The sequence below is a fragment of the Pecten maximus genome, chromosome 10, assembly GCF_902652985.1.
Source record: "Pecten maximus chromosome 10, xPecMax1.1, whole genome shotgun sequence".
Taxonomy (NCBI): domain Eukaryota; kingdom Metazoa; phylum Mollusca; class Bivalvia; order Pectinida; family Pectinidae; genus Pecten; species Pecten maximus.
In genome coordinates this window covers 36,934,754-36,958,866 of record NC_047024.1, presented here as the reverse complement: position 1 = coordinate 36,958,866, position 24,113 = coordinate 36,934,754, and the positions used below count along the sequence as shown (strand labels likewise).

Here is a 24,113-nt window from a genome sequence, read left to right as displayed (position 1 = left end):
TGAGGTTTGGAGCCTTCCTCTTCATCTAATGCTGATGTAAATAAAAAGATCATCTATTGCTTGTCTATTGTCTGACTTGGCTGCTAAGCTTTGTTTGAAAAAAAAATATACATAGAAAACATTAAGAAGTACTTCACAAGCAAATATATTTAGTATTGAATAAAAAGATAGAGAAATTCATATTAGGTTGCTAATCTAGTTGGACAGGAAAGCATTTTCTGCTTTGGCTTGTTTATCTAAAACGACTAAATCTGTATACAAATATTGACTCTGGGCTTCAAGTTAGCTTAAATTTCACCACTGACAATATTTAAATATGTAATCATGTTTGTTTATGCCACTTAGTTTGAGTGTATTTGGGTTTTTTTTTTGTGATGTTCACTTTAAACCTACAGTTGATAAATATGTACATAAATTATTGTGTTGCTTTTAAAAAAAAATCTACTTAACTTTTCTGACATCATAATGTTGTAATTTCAGTTCTATGTAACTGCTTTTAAATTGTATGTATATTGAAGATGAGCTATAATTATAACAAAATTGAATTTATTAACAGCTCCTCGATTATTTTGCTCCAGATCCATGCAAACAAAACACCTAGAAGAAAACATGGTGTCAGATGATGATTTATAAAACATGTCCATCTATTGCAGATTCGATATGTCTCACAAACACAGGGGCTACCTGCTGAACACATGCTAAGTGCTGCTACAAAGACTACACGGTTCTTTATTCGAGAGAACACGGACAGTAACTACCCATTTTGGAGATTGAAGGTAAGTAGCTGTCCTATCAGCTGAAAATCTGGAATGTTTTACCCCGAGACAAATCTCAAGTGAAATCTGGTAAAATGTAAAGCTTTTACAAATTACGGAATGAAATATTTTGAAATTTAAGCTTTTGTTTTGACGTCATGGTATTAAGTTGATTGGGTGGAATTTTGTGTTAAAATATGTTTGTATGCAAAGTGTCATTTAATCCCTGCCTGACGTGTAAGTAACATGTTAATTTAGACAATTATAAAGCATTACCGTAAGTGACAGGATTTGGCAGTTCAGGCTATAATCATATGTCTTGTCTAGGCTTATTTGAGGGTAAATGTAGTACTAAACTGGTACACAAGGGGAGGGGGCTTTATTTGAGGATAGATATGTTACTAAACTGGTACACAAGGGGAGGGGGCTTATTTGAGGATAAATATGTAACTAAACTGTTACACTGGGCAGGGTGTTAATTTGAGGATTAATACAGTATATATTGTCACTAACAGCTGTTCTGTTATCAAAACACATCTTTACTATCTTGCCAATAACATTGTTCATGTTATCGAAAAAATAGCTTTCTTACCAGTACAGAATAATTAATTTCCTTAAAAACAACTACAAAAATTTCCTGTAGTGAAAATGGAAACCAAAACAATGTTAAACTACACTGAGCAACAAAACTGTTGATAATGGTATAACTGTATATGTGCTGTTAAATAACACTGTTTACTCTTTACCCCGACAAAGCATATCTTGCCTGACTACATGTAAAACATACTTCACTGGTGATTAGCGGTAGTGCTTCTCTCCTATGCCATTCCTACCAATAAATTAAATGTCATATTTGGCTAGCTTATTCACACTCAGAAGGCATTGTACCACAAATCTGTAGTTATTAAATTCCTGTCAATAACAGGTCTGTGACTTGTCCTTATATAAACAAACACACTATAGATATTGTACAGGCCTTTATTTGATTGTTGTTAGCACTTCAGCCTGCAGAATAGGTTAGCTCAGTGGTCAACACATGTACATAATAGATCTCTCAAATCTTGTATCGTACCCATTGATATGGCAGATCAACACCCAACTACTAAAGTCACTTGCCAATGTGACAGACTGACAACTCTCGATGTCTGGTTAATGTCACTTACCAATGTGACAGACTGACAACTCTCAATGTCTGGTTAATGTCACTTGCCAATGTTACAGACTGACAACTCTCAATGTCTGGTTAATGTTACTTACCAATGTGACAGACTGACAACACTCGATGTCTGGTTAATGTTACTTGCCAATGTGACAGACTGACAACTCTCAATGTCTGGTTAATGCCACTTGCCAATGTGACAGACTGACAACTCTCAATGTCTGGTTAATGCCACTTGCCAATATGACAGACTGACAACACTCGATGTCTGGTTAATGCCACTTACCAATGCGACAGACTGACAACTCTCGATGTCTGGTAAATGTCACTTGCCAATGTTACAGACTTACAACACTCGATGTCTGGTTAATGTCACTTGCCAATGTTACAGACTGACAACACTCGATGTCTGGTAAATGTCACTTGCCAATGTTACAGACTGACAACACTCGATGTCTGGTTAATGTCACTTGCCAATGTCACAGACTTGACAACACTCGATGTCTGGTTAATGTCACTTACCAATGTGACAGACTGACAACTCTCAATGTCTGGTTAATGTCACTTGCCAATGTGACAGACTGACAACTCTCAATGTCTGGTTAATGCCACTTGCCAATGTGACAGACTGACAACTCTCAATGTCTGGTTAATGCCACTTGCCAATGTGACAGACTGACAACTCTCAATGTCTGGTTAATGTCACTTGCCAATGTGACAGACTGACAACACTCGATGTCTGGTTAATGTTACTTACCAATGTTACAGACTGACAACTCTCAATGTCTGGTTAATGTCACTTACCAATGTGACACTGACAACACTCGATGTCTGGTTAATGTTACTTACCAATGTGACAGACTGACAACTCTCAATGTCTGGTTAATGTCACTTGCCAATGTGACAGACTGACAACACTCGATGTCTGGTTAATGTTACTTACCAATGTGACAGACTGACAACTCTCAATGTCTGGTTAATGTCACTTGCCAATGTGACAGACTGACAACACTCGATGTCTGGTTAATGTTACTTGCCAATGTTACAGACTGACAACTCTCAATGTCTGGTTAATGTCACTTACCAATGTGACAGACTGACAACACTCGATGTCTGGTTTATGTCACTTGCCAATGTGACAGACTGACAACTCTCAATGTCTGGTTAATGTCACTTGCCAATGTGACAGACTGACAACACTCGATGTCTGGTTAATGTTACTTACCAATGTTACAGACTGACAACACTCGATGTCTGGTTAATGTCACTTACCAATGTGACAGACTGACAACACTCGATGTCTGGTTAATGCCACTTACCAATGTGACAGACTGACAACTCTCAATGTCTGGTTAATGCCACTTACCAATGTGACAGACTGACAACACTCAATGTCTGGTTAATGTCACTTGCCAATGTGACAGACTGACAACACTTGATTTCACATTGGTAACACTCGCCGATGCGACAGACTGACAACTCTCAATGTCTGGTTAATGCCACTTACCAATGTGACAGACTGACAACACTCAATGTCTGGTTAATGCCACTTCCCAATGTGACAGACTGACAACACTCGATGTCACATTGGTAACACTCGCCGATGCGACAGACTGACAACACTTGATGTCACATTGGTAACACTCGCCAATGCGACAGACTGACATTATTCAATGTTTGGTTAATGTCACTTGCCTGTGTGACAGAATAAAAAAACGCAATGTCATGATAATGTTGCATGTACATGTGACTGATTCTATGAACTTTTGATATGACTTTGACAGTAATATTTGATTGAACTATTTCAGACTCCAGAAGAACATGAAGCAGAAACCAAAATCAAGTCAAAAGAAGCTAGGAAATACATTTTCAACTGCCTGGATGACATGGCACAGGTAGCTAGGGTAAAATTATTGTTCCACAGTTATACTTTATAACAGGTATCTTCAGCATCTGTGACAAAGTGTCTATTTTAAACACATTCTATTTGAAATATTTGCACTCAAATGTTGATAATGATATTATTGATGCAGTGCAATTTGAATGTGAAAAATATCTTCTCTGTTATACTTGACATTTTTTCTGATACAGACCCAAGTTTTTAGGGAAAAAGTTAAAATATAATAAATCTGAGTCACATTTCACTATTAAAGGAAAGACATTATGGTTTATCAAAACAGCGATGCAGTGCAATTTACTTAACATTTTTTCTGATATGGACATAAAGCCATTATGATTTATTCAAAGTTAACATAGAATGAGGAAATTTAATCAGGATTCAGGAACTATTGCAAGTAAACAGGGAAATAATATGTTTTCCGCAATTTTACAGATCAATGTGCCAACAGATTTGGAAGGGAGTGAACTCTTGGCAGAAAAGATAGACAGGAAGGAATTCATTGACCTTCTGAAGCGAATGTTGACCTTGGATCAGGAGCGCCGGATCATGCCAGGGGAGGCCCTCAATCATCCGTTTGCTACCATGGCACACCTGATTGAGTATGCTTGTAGTAGCATGTAAGTTCTGTAGTATACACTTGTGCTACACATAACCAACACACATGTATGGACCATACTGTGCTGTTGTGACTGTGTTTTTGCATAAGATACTTTGATCCAATTGCACTGGATATAATTCAAAGAAGCCCCAGTATGTTCAGTGAGGAAGTCATCAGCTTGCCTCCTACATTAAGAGGACAGCACCTTTAAATGACTGTTGGCAAGGCAATAATCCCCACAAACAGTAAAATAAATACACGGTCAAGGCAACCATACCTAATACCTACATGTATGACTTTCATATGTATTTTATCTAGCCCTCAAGTATTTCTTATTGATCCTTTTTATTTGAATGTAAATTTTGTCATCGAGACTACATATTATAAAGCTACGAATGACGACATGTTACCTGGGCCTTACAGGGTGAAGCAGAGTGTTCAAGCTATGGAGATTTGTCGGAGAACTGTAAAGAGTATATTTGACATCAATCAAAATGGTGGAGGGTTGATGTCCAATCTGGTACCAACATCCACGGCCAGTCTGACAGTGACTTTCAACAACCAGATCAATGCCCTACACACTCAGGTATGTAGCTCATTAAAACATATGCAGATCAGGTATCACTTTGCTGATACTAATACTAAGCACTACATGTAAAACAAATGTCATCTAATTAAAGGAACATTACATGTACTTAAATTCTATGTTCATTATATAGCATGGTGAATAAAATTAGCAAAAAAATACAAGATGAAGTGTAAGCTGTATTTCATTCAATCAATTGTAAGAGTTGCTTTTGAGATAATGATTTGATTAATATGATTTAAACATTTGTAGATGGCATCCCAGAACTTGGCTGCTTCCTCCCATCAGGCTGCACCCGAACTGCAATATCTGCCATACCCGCTACAGTCCCGGCCCTATATCCCCTACCAGGCCTCACAGGTCAGCCAGCCCCTCCCCGGGGCCAGCCAACGATCCAACACACAGTTCAACAGAGCCGACCCCTTCATACATGTGTCCTCCATCGTTGTACCAGGTACTCTCCAAGGTAACCACAGCAATCCCCATGCAGATCAATGGCTGTTCGTGATAAAGGAAAAAATGTGAAAAGAAAATGGTAGCAAAGGCTCTGGTAGTCTGCTAATGGCCATTAATTTCCCCTGTCTAGTTTTTAAAGTGCTTCTACATATAATTATGAAGATGGAGTATGGCAAATCAGCCCCCAGTAAATTCAGTTAAGGATTATGGCTTAAAATATCTAGCTTGAGAGCCATAACAGAATTTCCTATCACAGGAAACAAGTAATTTGCCCCAGTTTATGTAAGTTTTTATAAATAAGTTGGATTATGTAATGAGAGGTATGTTGCTTAGTTATTACCAATAAATTATCTGCAAGTAGTGATTCTTAAATACCATTGGGAGGGGGGGGGGGGGGGGGGGGTAATTGGTGGCACTGCGAAGTCCTTGTTTTGTGAGAGTTTGTTATCTTAACATCAACAAGTGAAATAAATAAATAAATAAATAAGTGTTTTTTGAGGAAGGAAGTGACTAAGCAACTTGATGATATTTCAACCCACCCCTCCAATATCCTGTTTTAGATCCTTGTAGTAACTTCCTTTCAGAATCATCACATTTGAATTGGCTCCTGTATACGCCTTATCCACCGCCTGGAGTAATTCACTGTATATTATTGCTTATTTGATATATAGGTCTAAGCTCGCCAACCAGATATAACCATGTTCCCATGGTAACACAAGCTGCCCCGACGTTACAGTTGCAGCCGCAGTTAATAACTCAGGTAAATATTGTCAAAATGTTGTTACCATGGAAATGAGGTAACTGGGTTCTAGTTTATCAAATGTGAACAGGAAGTTTAATAGATACAAAAAAAAATACATGTCCTTGGCATTATATTCAGTAACTATCCAATATTAATGAGTTATTTGGGTTAGACTATTTTGCTGAGGCTTCATATTTAGAAAATATATTTACTTGATTTTGTTTAAGAATTTTGATATTTTTGAAATTGAAATGTTTCACTTTATGTTGTTAAGTTGTTATTATCAACCTGAAGGTGTTACAAGTTATAGAAATATTTACTAAGAGTGATGTCAGTCAGACTATGATTTACCTAAAAAAAATATTTGCATGTTTGTTTTAGAAGACTTTTGTTCAAGTTTCAAAAATATGTTGTGTTCAGATATATTTGTTTTGAAATGGGATGTTCAGCTTAAATCATCATTATCATCATATTTCATCATTAGTTTTGTGTCCATATCCTCCTGTCTGTACGATTTACGAGTATTAGGGATGTGTTGTATAATGTCTCGGTTGTGTTGATGATATCGTTAGATGACAGGATACTCGACTGTTTGGGGGTGTTGTGATATCACACTGTGTATACTAACGAGCACCCATCCAGTCTTCTGTCACATGAGATCAATGCGTGAAGGTTTTGTTGTATTTTAGCCGACCACACAACAGATCACGCCCGTAACAATGCTAGAGGGTGGTAGACCAGTTTTAATGACAGTACGTAACATACACTATTGATTTTTATATCATTATGGATTTTGAACTGTTTGTGTCTATATATATTACTCTTTGGAAACTTGTTTTAACACCTCTGTGATGCAGTACTATCTTAACTGTAACACTTCTACTTTACTAGCAGTCATCCGCACACATATCAAGCCTGTTAGCTTGTTATTCTACCAATTTTAGTGGATGTTTCTTCTTCAAAAATGAAAAATCAAAAACTAGAAAAAGAAGATTCTGATCTCTGCTATGTAAACATGTTTGAATATTGTTAAAAAAAAACAACAACTGAATAAACAATTAATACTTAACATCATGTATAAGCCATATTTGCAAGCCCAAGCTCATAGAAATACCAATGAAGCCTGTTGATTTACAAAAAAAAGAGAAGAAAGATTAAAAAACAAAATAAAAACATAACACGAATTTGTGTCCTCTATACAAGTGTCTCTTTAAGAATCATTTAAATGCAGACATATACAGTGTTAAAACCCTGACAGTTTGAAGGATTTTATAAAGTTTGTCCATGAAGAAGTAACAAAGTTTTAAATGATTTTATAACCCTGATACTCCACCCCATTATATATCCCTTTACTTCTGTTCCACCACTATTTCACCGAGATAACTCTCTATAACATAGGTGTTGTATAATGTGGGAATTCCTTATTGGTTCCATCTGTATATCCCAACAGAATATGCTATAAAACATTATTCTGAAAAAATTACATTAGGTAAAGTTAAAGTTCCCTTTGTAAAATGTGTTTTACGATTTGATCCTGATCATTTCTGGAAATAAGCAGCGACAATTGCAAAAGGGATATAATCCATTTGAAAGTGAAAACACTTGATTATCTTAAAGGCAGGATCTGTCATCATCACAGATGACAGACAGAAATAGGATTATTCAGGTTCTCAGAGCAATGATGTTTGGCATGATGTATAGCTTGCTTGCTGTATGTTATTTACTTCTCCCCACTTTGACGGTCACCGAGATCAGTCAGATATGATTTCCATCACTATTTAATCAACCACAAAAACTGATACAGGATTGTTGGGCCTCTTATCAGTTAGCCCCAATAAAGATCTCTTTAAGGTATAATTTGAGGGATATTGATTAGTACTACCAGGGTAGTAAGTTTTGTACCAGGCGTAAACAGCAGACCCAAGTCCTTGTTAGTTTTGAAAAGTAGTAACAGAATTCAAATACAAGACGCCAACCTTATCTTCATGTGTTACGTGTGCTGTAGATAGTGACTTGTGTTTTTGTGTGTCATGTATGTTGTTATATTAACTCAAGTGTGAACTAACGGCAGATTTTGCTGTAGTGCTAATCCCATAGAACCTGTGTATATTAATGTCCATGAGATAATTCCTGTTTGTGTAGATTTAGATCTCCAGTAACTTGTATCTCACATTTGCATGTTTTCACGAGTGCCTTGATCAGTCTTTTTTTTGTATGCAAAGACATGCTGTTGTATTGTGGAATTTTGATGATAGATTTTAAAATTTATTTTAAAGTACTGATATTTCCATGTATATTTATTCTATGAGCTCACCTAGTTTAAAATAAATAAATTTATTTATTTATTTATTTTTTATTTTTAAGAGATATCAGTGCAATCCTCTCAATGTTCTGCCCTGTTGATGTTTGTAAGACTGATAATTTCTCTGAAGTTAAAAGCTGTACTTGGTAGTGAAAATGTTCATTCTCCTTGTGCAATTCATTGGGATGGTAGTGAAAATGTTCTTTCTCCTTGTGCAATTCATTAAGATGGTAGTGAAAATGTTCATTGTCCTTGTGCAATTCATAAGGATGGTAGTGAAAATGTTCATTCTCCTTGTGCAATTCATTGGGATGGAAACTTTATTTGCCTTAGGATATAATTGGAAAATACATGTTGTCTATTAATTGTGGTCTTCATTTAAACAGCCATTTCATGCTTCAAATCAAAACCCTGAAGTCAAAGTAGCATTTAATGATTTCGTTCACCGGATTTAAAGAAACCTATTAAACAATAAACAAGGGATTTGTGGCCTGCCATATCAGCTGAAGTACCTGTAAAAAGGGACATGAAACATAAATGAGTTATATCTGAGAACAAAGAATCCAAAATTTGAGCGAGAGTGAAAATGGTTTTATGATTACTTAAAAGACTATTTAGCTGTTACTTGGTTAAGAAATGTACAGTTTAGATATTTAGCTGTTACTTGGTTAAGAAATGCACAGTTTAGATATTTGGCTGTTACTTGGTTAAGAAATGGACAGTTTAGATATTTAGCTGTTACTTATTTAAGAAATGGACAGTTTAGATATTTAGCTGTTACTTGGTTAAGAAATGTACAGTTTAGATATTTAGCTGTTACTTGGTTAAGAGACAATGAAGTATGTTACTGTTTTGTTGTTAGATGTTACAGGATGTGGTCAGTGGTCAGTAAAGTCGTGTTTCACTATACTTGTCTGCTAATTCTTTTGAATAATTTGCTTTGTATTTTGATGTGTATTTGCTTGCCTTTCCATTCATATTACTGGACAAGAAATGCTGTAGTAATGTTGATTGTTAAAAAGTGAACCTTTTTAGCTCACCTGGTCAAAATATCAAATTAATTTTACCTCCCTTGATCTGAAGGACAGGTGAGGTTAGCTGTGGCATGATGTCTTTAGTCCATCAACATAATATTTACTTTCATGCTGTATTGTCACTCTGATAACCTTAACGTTCTGTTTTGGGTTAAAGTGAAGAGAAATGAGTATGAAAAACAACATGAGATGTCGGGTAACAAAAAAGACATGTTGTACTTTTCTCTTTTGATAAACCTTTATTGTATTTGGCAAAAATAAATTTTACTGAAAAAAGACCAGGGGATCTAGGCCTGAGCCTGTTCACTCTAATACAATCCAGAAATGTCACTGTCTATAGACTGATATTTATACGCATTGATGTTTCTTAAATTCATAAACATTTTCACCTAAAACATTTATTTTTCTGTTGATAATTTCTGTATTCTATCTGAAATGTATAGCTGAAAGTTTCACATGTCACTGCCTTACATTGTTCCTGTAGTAATTTGAAGATCAAATATATAGCCTTGAGTACAAATCATCCATAAAACATTCATACCTATGAATTATTAGAAATAACAATCACCACTTTCTTCCAAGAATATTAGATTTTTTTTTGAAGACAGTTATTTCATTTTTCCTTATAAACAACTATTTTAGTTTCTGTACTTCATTCAGATGGCTATCTTCACTTACATGAACCACCACCTTGATTTACAACAAAGTTTACATTTTGACAGAATGCCCCAGGAGGTGCATGGCCACATGCGGCAGCAGCAGCGGCTGCACAGCAGGTGCTTGTTGGGTCATGGCAGCAGATCCCTGGCCTTCCCACACAGCGGTCGGTCCAGCAGCCCTTACTCACAGAAACTTTGGCATCACAAGCTCTCCCAGACAGCTGGCGCCAGTCCATTGTACTCGACAGCTTCGACCAATCCTCGTTAGCCCCATTGGTATGGAAACAAAAGATTTTACTGTTTAAACTTAGTTGGGTTTTTTTTTTTGCAAAATTTATGTGTTTCTCTCAATAAATGAACTGAAAGTGGACTATGATCATGATAGAATCAACGAGTGTTGTTGAGATATGATTTGTCAGAATCAAAGAGTGTTGTTGATACAACCTTGTCAGAATCAGTGTGTTGTTGAGATATGATTTGTCAGAATCAAAGAATGTTGTTGAGATATGATTTGTCAGAATCAACGAGTGTTGTTGAGATACAACCTTGTCAGAATCAGTGTGTTGTTGAGATATGTTTGTGTGTTAAGTTGATGATGTTATTGTTGAGGCAATATTCTGTATTTTGTTTTGTAGGGGTCAACATCACAACAGTGGAACATAGGAATGGTCCCCACTACCTATAGTCTGAGTGGGCAGCAATCCTCTTCCCAGTCGAGTAAACGTCAGACAAAACAGGGGTAGGTTACTCTCGCAGCAATATTTACATTGTTACGAACAAGAAGTACATGTCCTATAGACCCTTGACCGATACACTTTGAAATATGTACGGTCTATATACCAGAAGTATGTTATTCTACACTTCGTCTATAAACACGATATCTAGGTCACTGAAGTTTGGATGTCACTTAAAGCAAGTGTTGATAAAACTTAATTCTGTACACTTCTCTGTTATAAGAGAGTTTTTCTCTCTTGGCTAACTCATTTGCATTGATCCTTTGTAGAAGGACGTCTATGAAAGAGCCTACGTCCACTCACCTGTCTCCAGTCAAAAAGCGTGTGAAGGAGAACACGCCGCCAGACTCATTGCTCCAGCAAGATGCAGCACAGGCCCTGTGTAACTGGTCCATGTCCCAGGGGAGGGAGCAACGTCAGCCAATTGTGATAGCGGACACTCCAAGCCCAGCTGTCAGTATCATCACCATCAGCTCGGACAGCGATGATGATGCCGACCACAAACATCACAGTCGCAGGTATGTCCGTTTTACTAGAAGTCTCCATGTATTGATACTGTATGCAAAGGAAGATAACTCAAATTTCTTTCATCATATTTTGACAAAAGTGTTCTTCCTTAAAATTCTGATCAGGAGAATCGCGTCTATCTTGAGAATTGATAAATTAAGTTCCTATTGGAGGTATCCTGTATCCAATATGCAAGTTTTTTTTCCAATGTAATGATTACATTTAGTTGTTTACTTTGTATGGATCTGAATTTGCCATAATCAATCGTTTCATTATAATATGCAAACTATTAAGAGTTGCTTACATTTGGAGTAGATTTGAAAATAAATATTAGGTCATCTGTGAAGTGAATATGTATGTAGGGTTCAGCTTTTGGCCACTCACAATTTTTCATTCAATGCTCTTGAAGGATTTCAATGCAGCTTTTTACAAATAATAACAGTATCACTAGTTGCTATGAGTTGGTTCAAAAATAGGTTCCTTGTGATTAGAAAAAAAGAATTTGCATGAAAATTGTATCATAAATTTGTAGTAGCAGTTTGTTTTGCATAGAATGTAATGTAATAAATTCCACCTGTTTTAATGTATATTTGATAATTAATAATGGTAATGGGTTTCTTGTGTGTGTATTGTGTAACTGACTGTATTCAAACTTCATACATTTGCTCCATTACAGGGGTAAAAATAACCCAGGCGTACATTTTGTGCAGCCTACTACACGGAATACACAAGCATTTACCTCCTCTTTGGCAAGTTCTGCGGTAGACTCTTTCGGTGAGTGGAAGTAACATTTCACCAGGGCTTTTTTCTCAGTGGTTTGGGATGGGGCCTTTTTGTCTCATTTTTGGAAGAAAATTGTTGAATTGGGAAAGTATTTGCAGGAATAAATTGCAAATTTTGGGAATTTTGCTTAAATATTTCAATTAACGGTCCCCAAAAGCGCTCAGAAAAAGCTCTGTGAATATAGACGTTTGTTTGATGCTTTTGTCTTTTGGTACCTACACCATTTAGGAGGATGATGAAATATCAATTTATTGATCTGCTGTTTGTGTTTTAGACTCCCTGAGAGGAAGGAAGAACAACAGCAGCGTGATAGTGGCTGATGCACAGGACAATGAGTTGGAGGAGAATATCAACTCCTACAACAAGAAGCAGATTATCCTCACACCTATCAAGCATGAGGAGGTGGAGCGTTCCACTCTGGCCACTGACCCATCCCACTACCTGTACAGCAACAGTTTAAATCTACCTAGTACCACTACTACGGCGCAGGTGCCCCCCATGATGTCAAGCAGCTTTGACACCAAGCCGAGGAAAACACGGGAACAGGCAAAGGTTTCGCCTTACATGGCTAACATTCCAAAGCAAGAACACTGTGTTCCTTCATCAGTCGGGAGAAGCCATGAGAAAAACCGTGGCATGCGTAGTCCCAAGCTGGAAGTTAGGCTTCCCCCGTTGGAGGTGGAGATTAATAGTGCTGCACTTCAAGGCAAACTTGCTTATGTGTCGCCAACAGTGCGGCCAGGACATAGCTCACAGAAGATGGGCGCCACCCAGAGTATCGTGTCTCAGACTGGTTCAGTTTTAGGAGGCAAGCACTGGTCAGGCAATATTAACTTTGGTAGTCGACATGCTGCTGGCACAAGCCAGCTTTCGCCTGTACAAGGGAGTGTTTCACTCACACAGCCTGTTTTTCTAAGTGCCGGTACACAAATGGAATTTAACAGGTTTGTACATCAGTTTGTCAGTGATTTATAGAATACTATGTCTAAGCATGGCACAGAACTTATGTGTTATACATGTATATGAAGTTTGAATGGCAGAATTTAAAAAAAAAATCAATTATAAAGAAAACATCTTCACCACCATCAGCTTTCAAGCCATTATCAGGAGAAACTTTGACAATGTATTAGGGCTGAGGTGCAGAGATAAGGATTACAATGGTAACTGATATGTTGTATGACATCACTGTGTTCAGTCACATGTCAAATTTTTTGGGTAAAGATTTAATGAAATGAGAATTACGATAGAGAAAAATTGCCTGGTTATGGTATGTATGTTTGTTACAGAGACTACCGCCGACCCCCTACCCTACAGGGAAGTCCAATCCACCACTACCTTCTGCCCGCTCACCAACAGCCACAAGTTGCTGCTATCCCGGCTGGCATCAGTCAATATGCGCCTTTCTCTCCCAGTGTGGCTCCGCCTCCGGCTCACCAGAGCCCACGTCACGTCCAATACACCACCCAGCCATTACCAGCACATGTACACCCAGTTCTGCAGTCGTCCACCCTGCCGGCGGGGCCGTACCAGCCTCAGCTCACCTCACAATATGGAGTGGGAACTGCCACTACTGGCTTGTATGCGACCTACCCTCTCAGTCCCAACAAGGGCAGATCATATCAGTATTTCGCATGATTTCTAATCTTTGTGTATGGCAGCTGAACGACTATCAAATTCCTTGTATACAGTCCACCCTTGATTTTCTAAAGTTTAAATCATGTATTGAATATGCATCGAAATCGTTGCAAAATTGACTGCATCGAACCTTTTAATCAGGTGGGGAAAAAAAGAGACGATTGATTTTTATCTTTTTGTTCTTATCGCAATTTTATAAAGTTTTTAAGTTTCATTACAGAAATTATATTAGGGACTTACGAAAGTTTGGTTTTTTTAAAGAAATTTAACTTGTATCATTTAGATTTAATTGAGAGTGATCTGTATACTATTATATTCTAGTACTATATCAATGGTGCTATAATCGGACATTGTAACAACACAGACTGAGTGTAACTATGGCAACAGAAGTGTGTGGGCTATGACAGGCTAAATTGAACATACAGCACAACTTGCGTGCACAGGAGATATTACCGAGAACCTGGTGCAACATCATCAAAGTTGGCAACACAAGCACCAGTCCATGGATCTGTGTTGGTGGTGGTGCCAATAATCAAGCTGGTGGATCATCATAGGTGGCAGTACTAGTCTGGTGAATCATTGTTGATGTTGTCACCAGCAACTGATTGTTCGATGCTAGTTGGTGGCAATGCCAAGAATGGATGGTTGGATGTTTGTTGGTGGCGACGCCAGCAATCGACTGTTGGATGATTGTTGGTTGCGACGCCAGCAATCGACTGTTGGGTATTTGTTGGTGGCGACGCCAGCACCAGACAAGTGTATCATCATAGATGGTGCCACAACTCAGACAGATGTTGTAGGTGGCAGCACCAACACCCAAACTGTTCCATCATACACAGGTGGCGACACAAGCACCTCCAAGGCCACATGGTCATTTCAAAAATGGTGCAGTGAGGCAAAGCTTGGTTGTGATCTTTTAAATGAAGCGTTTCAAAATCTTTAAAGCAAGACAAATAATAGATGAGAGCAAAAACAATTTCACTTTTTTGTCAAAATGAAGGATTTTTGCTAGAAAAAGTTCCATTAATTGATCTTTTTGAAAAAGAAATGATAAAACACTGGAATTTTCAATACCAGAGGTTTTCAAATTGCTTTAAAGGTGTTGATAAGCTTCATGTGTTTTTTTAAAACTTTGATATATAAGAGGAAAGTTTAATTGTCATCATGCTTACAAATTTATAAGGTAATCTTGGAACTTTGTATTTTCAATCTTAGGCTTTTATATCAAAGACTTTATTGTCATGTGAAATGTGCATGTTCGTTAAACAGTACTGTGTTTCTATCTGCTTCCAAGAGATCATCGTTCCCGTCTGTGTTGCCCACACATTTGATATTTTATCCATCATTTAACTGTACAGTGGTATAGGGTTATCAAACTTTCTATAGAGATAATATCTTAATACTAGACAAGCATTTATGTGGTTTACATGGCATTAGAATCATTAATTTATCGTCATTTTTACCTTCACATGTATTCGCTGTATATTCATTATTAAATTTGAGGAGTGACTTCATAGGAAATCAATTTTAGACGTTTGATAGATGTACAGTGAGAAGCTTCAATTTCGTACGATGTAGTCTGTCTGCTGGTCATATTTAGCAAATGATAAGGCATGTAAAGGAAGTAGCTCCAAACAATATAGTCACTAGTTTTTTTTTGGAACATATATATCTGTATTAATAGATTCCCAGATGGGGCCATAATATATATACATGATTTTTTTTTAATTCATTTTAATAATTAATGATAATCCCAATATATATTTTGTAATTTTTTTTAGCAAATTGTCTGGATAATGCCTGTTTTAAGTTGATTATTTTACATAATGCAATTTTTAGCAAATACTGTATTCAATTTTAACTAGCTATAAATAGTGAAACTCTACTTCATTGCCTTCAAGCATTTTAAAGATGACAGCAGACTCGGAGAATGACTACTTGCATCTGGATTGAATCCAGACTTCAATCAACACTGAATGTCAATTGCTTCGGTTTGGTTCACATATTTGTCAGTGGATTATGAATTTCCTTATATATTACCTGATATGTATGAGAAGTGATTGAACCCAATTGACAAAATGTGATACTTACTAGCAGGTATGAACTAAACCATGAAATTTTATAAAACAAGTCAAAAGGAATGAATTTGTTGATAGCCTTACTGCCTAAGGTTTAGATGAAATTGTATGCATATCTACAGATTAATTATAATGCTTCACATTCTGTTGTGAACATCCTTAAATTGCTTCCCTGGCATTTTTCGAGTGAATTTGTGATACTGAATCTAGTGTGAAAGTTATTGAAAGACTTCTTTCAATTAAAATTTTTGAATTGGGTTTAGCTGGATTTCAGTAACAAGTTCTACAGCATTTACTCACTGGTGATACATTTCTATTTACCTAGGAAGGACGTTTTATGAGGACTCGCTAGGTAAAACTGGTCTACTTTTGATTTTGCATTGAGTCACTCTTTTTTTTTTTTTAATGCCATCTCTTTATCAACAGTATTTACACCATTGTATAATAGTGATGTTTAATTTTGTGCAGCTGTTTCTAATCTGTGGTAACATGGTGTTGTTTTAATATGCTTGAATTTGTACAGTGTAAATTTTATCTCGTAGTGCCTGTGATGAACTCGACGGAGAGAAGTAATTCATAATTGAAGAAACACACCACAAATATTTGTGTCAATGAAATGTGTTTACCTTGTGTTTGTCTGAAAGTAAAATCATACAATATGCCAATACAATTGTAGTAAATATATTATATTATTATCATATATATATATATTATATATCAATCAAGTGCACTATTTTTCTATCAAGTAATGAATTGTAAAGACAATATATAAATATCGATATTATGTAAATTAGTATTTTATGATTGTTGTATTTAGTTTTAATTGTACTTGGTGCACATAGTGTAAGTCTTTCTCTCCCATATTTAAGTACCTGCCCATTAGATACCATAGCAATACCGCTAATTAGTACATTATTTATCTGAATGTCCTCGTAGTATAGACCCCCTCTAACATCCTGTGTAGCTTTGTGTCTGAGCCATATATGGTGCCATTATTATCATTATTATTATATCTAATATTATATGAAGTTCAATAGGGCTTTGCAAAAGTCCATGTACAGTAAAATGAGCTATATTTTTTAACTTGGGAGAAGTTGTCAAGTAAGAGGGAATGAAGAATGAACTGCATGATATTCACAAGAGTAATTCTTTTTTGGGTTTTATTTTCTTTTCTTTCTTTTTTTTCTCTGAAAATTTGCCTAGAAAAAATTGCTGTACTGAGTGAAGGAATACCGCTGTGGAGATGCAGTGGACAATTTGTATTATACAGTGATATGTAGATATGGTTTTCCCCCTTGACGAATAATGTATTTTACATACATAGATGTAAAAGTAGAGGCCTTCGGGAAATGTTACATGTTTTTGACCAGACACCCGTGTTTGTGTTTATGCACATAAACCATTGTGATACTCAATGTTTGTACAAAGGGAAACATTATGCCAAAGTTTGTGTAGATTTTCGATTGTTGACCTAGCATGATGGTAATATCATTAGAATGTCAACCTCACCTAACATTGTATAATATGTATGTTGTATAAGTGTGTGTTAACTGTAGGCCAGGTCATGTTTTAACACTTGCCAGTATTTGGGATGTGGATAGTCTTTCATAACCTATTTCCTTGTTGTTCAGTCTTATTTTTTTATGAATTTTTCAAAGTATTTCATGAGAAGATTTTCCAAAGTAGTAAGATAACATCAGTAAAATTATATGATTGATACAGAGCTAAAAAAAATATTTCGCTTTCTTTTCATGAAACTTGATTGGATATTACAGTTGTAATTAATTATAAATAATTAGTTTGAATAAATTGTAGGGCTGAATGTGCCGCCCTAACAGTGGATTGTGATTACGAAGTGCTGCAGTTGCTTCCTCCCCCATCCCTCCCTCTCTCATAATATCATTGTCGTTCCAATATAAAGTGTAGTTCAGCACCATTCCTGCACCCATTACTGGCCTCCACTGCCATTTATCTTAACACTGTGGACATCAGTATTCCCATCACTTGACAATGTGTTCAGACATAATATATTACTGCTAGCATTGCTAGTGTTTGTTACAAATTTCTGAAATTATATCCTATTAACATTATGTAAAGATATATTCTCATAAAAGGGCGCACATCAATTAGAAAAGTAATGAATGGATGACTGGGTCACAAAAGCAATAATATGCAGAAATTTTTAGTTGTATATATTTAAGTTCATTCATGCCTCATAGCAAGTACATACCCTGAAGTGTGGGTGTTATTTTGGTGCAATTTCAAGTTCATTCCTCATAATGAGTCTACTACCCTGGTACTGATTTATTTAACCACATAATGTCTAAAGTCAGCTGTCATAATGCTTATTATGTTACCTCTTACATTGTAATAAGAAGTCCTCTTCCCTCACATAACCACATACTATGTCCAACGTTAGCTGCCGTCATATTTATGTTATCATATTTATCTTAGATGGCATTTTGACATAGATCCATTTTGTTTAGAACTATCCCTAATTAAACAAGTTTGACATAACAAACTCGTAATCCTGAATGTTTTGGCTAATTTGTCTGTATTTGTACATGGACTCTCATAATGGCTATAGTTAGCACAGATAATGTGATAAAGTTAGTTTTCTGGCAACATGTATCAATGCTATACATAAAATGTTGCCATTAGTCAACAGCATAGCCCAAGTAGGTCCCAAAGCAGTTCATCTTGGTCACCAATCCCTGTAAAATCTTTAAAAAATAAAACTGAACAGCTGATTTAATTCTACCTGTGTGTGTTCATTTGATTATATTAACTATTATCAATAATTATTGTTGTGTTTCAGCATTACTTATAACATTGTAGTACAGAAGTTACACATTTGTTGGTGCACCATACTTGTATAGCTGTAGCAAGTTTTTGGTTTAGTTTTTTGATTCATATAAATCTGGTGTGTGTGTTGTTTTCTTCAGTGATTTCTGATAGAAATATTATTTATCACAAACTTTTTTTTTGTTGTTTAAGAAAGTTAGATTTGATTTTAAAGTTTGTTCGTAGTTTCATTTATAGAAGAAAATCTTATCAATTAAGAATGAAATATATATTTTGATAATAGAGGATGCATGTTACAGAAGTGGTAGAGCACAGAATTATCAAAACTCAGTGTTTGGTAGCATAGCACAGCAATAGTTTTTGTTTTGATTAGATAGGTTTTAGAATTGGTTTTGGGTATTATTAATTAAGATTTATTATAGAATATTTTATTACAATTTGAACAAACAGTAATCCAGTGATACTTACAACTCAACAGACAAGGTTTTGGAAATGTGTACTTCGGTAGTCCAGTTTGTAATAAGGTTTTGTTGAGTTTTGTCTGAACTTAGTGTTAAAGTGTTTGTAGAATAGTTTCCTTCAATTATGCATAGTTTGAAAATGAGTCTCAGCGCCATTCCATTTAATGAGTTTGTTCAAATTTGTAATGTTGCCTCGTGCGATTAGAACTCAATTCTTTGAGATAATCATGTGTTGTTACTGTATTCATTGATGTTTGAATTGTCATGTATTCGGATATCATAGCATTTTCTTCTTACACTGTAAATTGTCATATTTATGCAAAAAAGAATATTTAAAGTTGTATTTTAAAACTTGATGAAATTTTTGTCCCAGTTTTGAAATCTGGAGATTCCTTTTTTCCCCTCACAAGCTTGTCATTGGAATTAACATGTTATATTGATACTGTAATAACAGAACAGTGCTTGATACCACCATCCAACATTCACATACTAGGGTCGCATATATATTGGTTTTGGTAAACATTTTTAGTGATCAGTTTGTATTGTGAATTGACCACCATAACTGAATTATCCAGTTTTGAAATTTCCATGCTATTCATGAAGAAACCTTTTAAAACATTATTTAGCATACCGGGTATATTATATGTTAATTTAGATGGTGTTAGCATATGAAAGTTGTTAATGATTTGAAAATATTTTCTGTTTTGAAATGGGGGCAAAAGAATATGTCTTACAGAAGAATTTCTGTATGGTATACAAATGATTTTATGATGCAAGTGGAAAAAGGAAAATTGTGGAGACATTTGAATTTAAAGCCAATATCTTCATCTGTATCATGGGAATGGACAAAACACTTGAGCATGCACCTAACAATGCTTTATCACTACTCAGGGTAGGTTAGATAACCAGACATTGATAACGCTATTTTGAATCAAATTAATGATCTGTCTTGTAAGTCGTGAGCCCAGTTTTGTGTATTACTGTGTTACTGTATTAGCCCATATAAACGGGAGGTATGTCATATCAATATTGAAGATATCCAAAGTTTTATAATGTAATAATATTAGCTTGCCTTGTTTATTATTAATAATACTATATTTATATCATCATTTGTCAGACACATTTCATTTGTGGAAGGTATACACGTTCTACAGAAAGTTCCCATACCATAGCATTAATAGCATATTTCTTGCGGAGAAAAAGAGCTTTGAATGATATAGATAGTAGATCATCAAATAAAAACATACCTCTCTGCATACCTGTCTCAAGTCCTGCTGTAAGGAAGTACTTTTACTCGGTTCTTAATCGTTATACTGGTCTAACTTATAATAGAGGAATTTTTTGTATATACTTCTTGCCATATTTACTAAATGTTCGCTGTTAGAAATTCTGGCCAGCTCCTGTCTGATATTTACTGTGATGTCTTTGAGAAGGCATGTTAACGTAATCAGATTGTCTGCCATGAAGATGGTTTTCACAAAAGTTAATTATTTGTAATCTTTATGTATTAATCAATAATTTCAACAAACTGCAACTTTGGTCATAGTAAGGTTTTAGCTTCTGTTCATTTTCACTGTCAATTGTGGTTTTCTGGTAAATTGATTGAATACTTGCTTGCTCAGGTAACTGATATTTGTCCACATTAAGAGGGCATTACTGACTGTTCTACTGTACTCTGTTCAGTAAGTCTACTCGACACTGGGAGGGGGGCAGGTACATTATCACAATTCTTGTTAAAATATTTGTATATATGCGGGTATAATGTTCAGTCTGATGGCATTCTTTATAATACTGTATTATTTGTCAAAATTTTCGTTATGGCATGGACCCATCTGTTCAATAACCCATTTCATTATCAACCACACTATTTAATCTGTCGATAGATGAACATTCATTTTATTGTGAAATGAAAAAAACAGGTTACTAGCTTTCCATGATAATTGTCACATCCAGATATGTTCAGTTGTACACTATTCTTGTCGAGATTTTTATCCTCGTTATCATAGTTATATATATATATATATATATTTTGCCATATCATATCGGGTTTTTTATTGTAACATTTTTAACACCACGATAAGGTGTGTGTGCGTGTGTGTGTGTTTTCCAACTTAGTATCCTCACATGGAGAGCTATAGTGTATGTGAATTGTTACCCCCGAGTTTGATCTCAATTATAATCGGTTTTATGTTAATCAATTGTAAGGGTTTGTTATTATCAATTTAATTCTTAGACATTTCCTTTTTAGTATGTTTTTTCCTTATTACTTTTTCTTGGCACACTCTTGGATTGAATTGGATGTTATAAAGCAAGAGAGAAAAGCACAAGTCTGGTATTTGTGACTTCTGTAAACTATAAAAATCCCTTTTAGTAGGAAATGATAGACTTGGATGGACAAAAAAATGAAACTTGAAAAAACATTCCTAATATAAAGTATTCTGAACTTTAAGTTGAACAAACATTGATGCACATCTATTGGTTTAAAGTTTCAAGTAGTTTTTGTGATGTTTCAAGAATACAATTTCTCTGATTTTATAATTGGAATATTTCATGACTGAAAATCACTTCGAGATGTTCATCTACCATTAACAGTTAATTTAATGTCATAATTTGAAGATCGAATATCTACTGAAAAATAACTATCCAGAGTGTTGCCATTTTTTTTAATTATTTTAATTTGATTTTAATTATGAACAGATTATACTTAGTATTTTGTAATCCTTCATTATGATACTACTCATTTTGTCTAGTCAGTGGTAGACAGTTGTCGTGGTTATACAGTTATCCAGTGTGCTATATCTCGCCGTAGTCGCTCATCCATACATATCCTTTTTTTTGCTATTTATTTTCATTTATGTAGTAGATTTCATTTAAGGTTTTAAGAAAACAGAAGCGAGTAAAGGGACTAGAAACTGCTTCACAGAATAGCTTAGGGAAGGATTATGGTTTTCATCAGAGAATACACACACCTTTTTCAGCCTCGTTCGATATTATGGTTGTCTTGCAATTTTACTTATTTTATGTAGTTCATCAATTCATTAGCAATTATTTCATTGACTTTTGAATTTCTTGTAAATTTGATTTAAATTTGATATCAGATTAATTGCTTTCCATATAAGTTAATATTCAGAATGCATTTTTTACTCGCCTGGTCCAAAGGACCTTATGCTGTGGTGCAGTGTCTGTTGTCACTGATCAGGCTGATGACTAAGTTTGGCATGAAACCAAAGTTTTACTTTAATTTTGTATAGGTCCCACCTGGATGAAGGGTTTAGATTTTGTATAAATGTGTAAGTCATGTTTCTGTTCCCAGGACATTTTCAGCAGGCTATTGCAATGGGTAAAAGCCTGTCTCTGAACAGGTGCTTGAACTTTGGGGTTGATTATAAGAAGACAATTGGATACCTTGATATTTTAAATTGGTTCCCGATTTCAACAAAACAATTACAAGCTAACTTATTTTTCCATTACAAAATGATATTTTAATACTTCTACTCAAAAGAAAACAGAAAGAATTTGCTTCGAAAGAAGTGTTTTAATTCACATAGAAAAAGATACAGGTGACGAATAATGGCCCAGTGGTTATCAGGTTTAGAAAGCCTGCCTTACTATAATGGCGGTATAATGGCGACTGCCCATTACACTATTTAGTGATTGTAATTTTTCTCATATTTTTGTTAGTATCCTTCATTTTAACCACTGCAATTTTTAAATTATATTCCATTTCTTTGTTGACATTGATGCCTGCATTTGTTAGGAGTGTGTATTGGTCAGAGAGTCCTATGTAATCCAGTGTTTCACCGAGGTTTAGGCTGGAATTTCATATGGGTGTAGCATTCTTAAATCTTATAAACAAGGATGAAAATAAGTTAACTTTCATATATAATTCAATTAGGTATGTTATACTATTTATCATTCATGAATATTTCTCCAATAATTGGGATGGTTTTTATTCTGGACTCTGAAAGATAGTTCTATTGTTATTCTAATGTTAATTAGTAATATGGTCTTGTTTTGTATGGATGGGTTGGATGAATTACTGGTTTCGGTCCACGGCCCCCTTTATCAATAGACACTCCTAACTAATGCAAAGTATTATCATTATTACCCATATTATTGCACATCCATTGCCTGTTTTTTGACTTTAATGATTTTGTCGTTTTTTTGTGTTTAACCATAATCCATCGTTGTATTATAACACTGGTGTGCAATATTTCCAGTACTACAGACAGATTGGTGTCACAATAGAATCACTTTGGTATGGGTCGCTATACGCCATTATTTGTTGCTAACTTGTGATGGTAGTTTCCAGCAGGAGTTGTTTAACATCAGATGGTTGATCTATCAGATAACATTCACCGTGGGATCAATAGCACTATTAAAAATTGAATTCACCATTTAACAAAAGGGTTCTGTTTTTTATACTCCCTGAAAAAACTTGGGGAGCATTCAGTCACTGCCTTGTCTGTCTGAGAAGTCTGTCCGTCAGGCAGAAAAGAAACCAGTATGCCATGCCCATGAGCACAATTTATATGAATGCCTACGTTACATGAACAAATAACGACATCACATATGGGTCAGGTCAGAATGACCTTGGTATTCTTATCTGAATATTTCACTTTCGGGTCGAATTTGTCAATTTTTCGATGTAATCGATCTCGCCCATTCATCACATGCATCTGAAGCTAAGCATTTCGGTACAGCATGTATATAGCTATATGCTTAGTTGAGGAAATGACTTGAAACTGATTGACAGATTATGCACATACAAAATTCACTTCTAAGATTCTGTAAGTAGTAATTTGATTACCTGTGGGCAGAGATCAATGTCTGAAGAGCCAGCTGACCTCTATGTTTGATGATTAATTATTTTTGCCAAAATTTAACAAGACATTCAATCTAATCAAAATCTAGACAGT

At 35.4% G+C, this 24,113-nt stretch overlaps 1 protein-coding gene across 6 annotated transcripts in view; it reads left to right on the top strand.

The window, feature by feature from the left end:
• Nucleotides 1-23,596, top strand: part of LOC117335710 (homeodomain-interacting protein kinase 2-like) — a 48,353-nt gene extending 24,757 nt beyond the window's left edge. The window contains exons 4-16 of one of the 6 annotated variants that reach the window (XM_033895881.1): nt 654-776; nt 3,723-3,809; nt 4,247-4,431; nt 4,836-4,998; nt 5,251-5,464; nt 6,126-6,214; nt 6,886-6,948; nt 10,255-10,467; nt 10,827-10,930; nt 11,195-11,443; nt 12,109-12,206; nt 12,490-13,159; nt 13,502-23,596. In XM_033895881.1, the coding sequence (XP_033751772.1) occupies nt 654-776; nt 3,723-3,809; nt 4,247-4,431; nt 4,836-4,998; nt 5,251-5,464; nt 6,126-6,214; nt 6,886-6,948; nt 10,255-10,467; nt 10,827-10,930; nt 11,195-11,443; nt 12,109-12,206; nt 12,490-13,159; nt 13,502-13,850 (2,607 nt within the window). In that variant the 3' untranslated portion in view covers nt 13,851-23,596. Of the gene's footprint in view, nt 1-653; nt 777-3,722; nt 3,819-4,246; nt 4,432-4,835; nt 4,999-5,250; nt 5,465-6,125; nt 6,215-6,885; nt 6,949-10,254; nt 10,468-10,826; nt 10,931-11,194; nt 11,444-12,108; nt 12,207-12,489; nt 13,160-13,501 lie in introns of all 6 variants that reach the window. The other 5 variants (XM_033895882.1, XM_033895880.1, XM_033895884.1 and 2 more) reach the window with 5 other exon arrangements.
• Nucleotides 23,597-24,113: the final 517 nt, after the last annotated feature.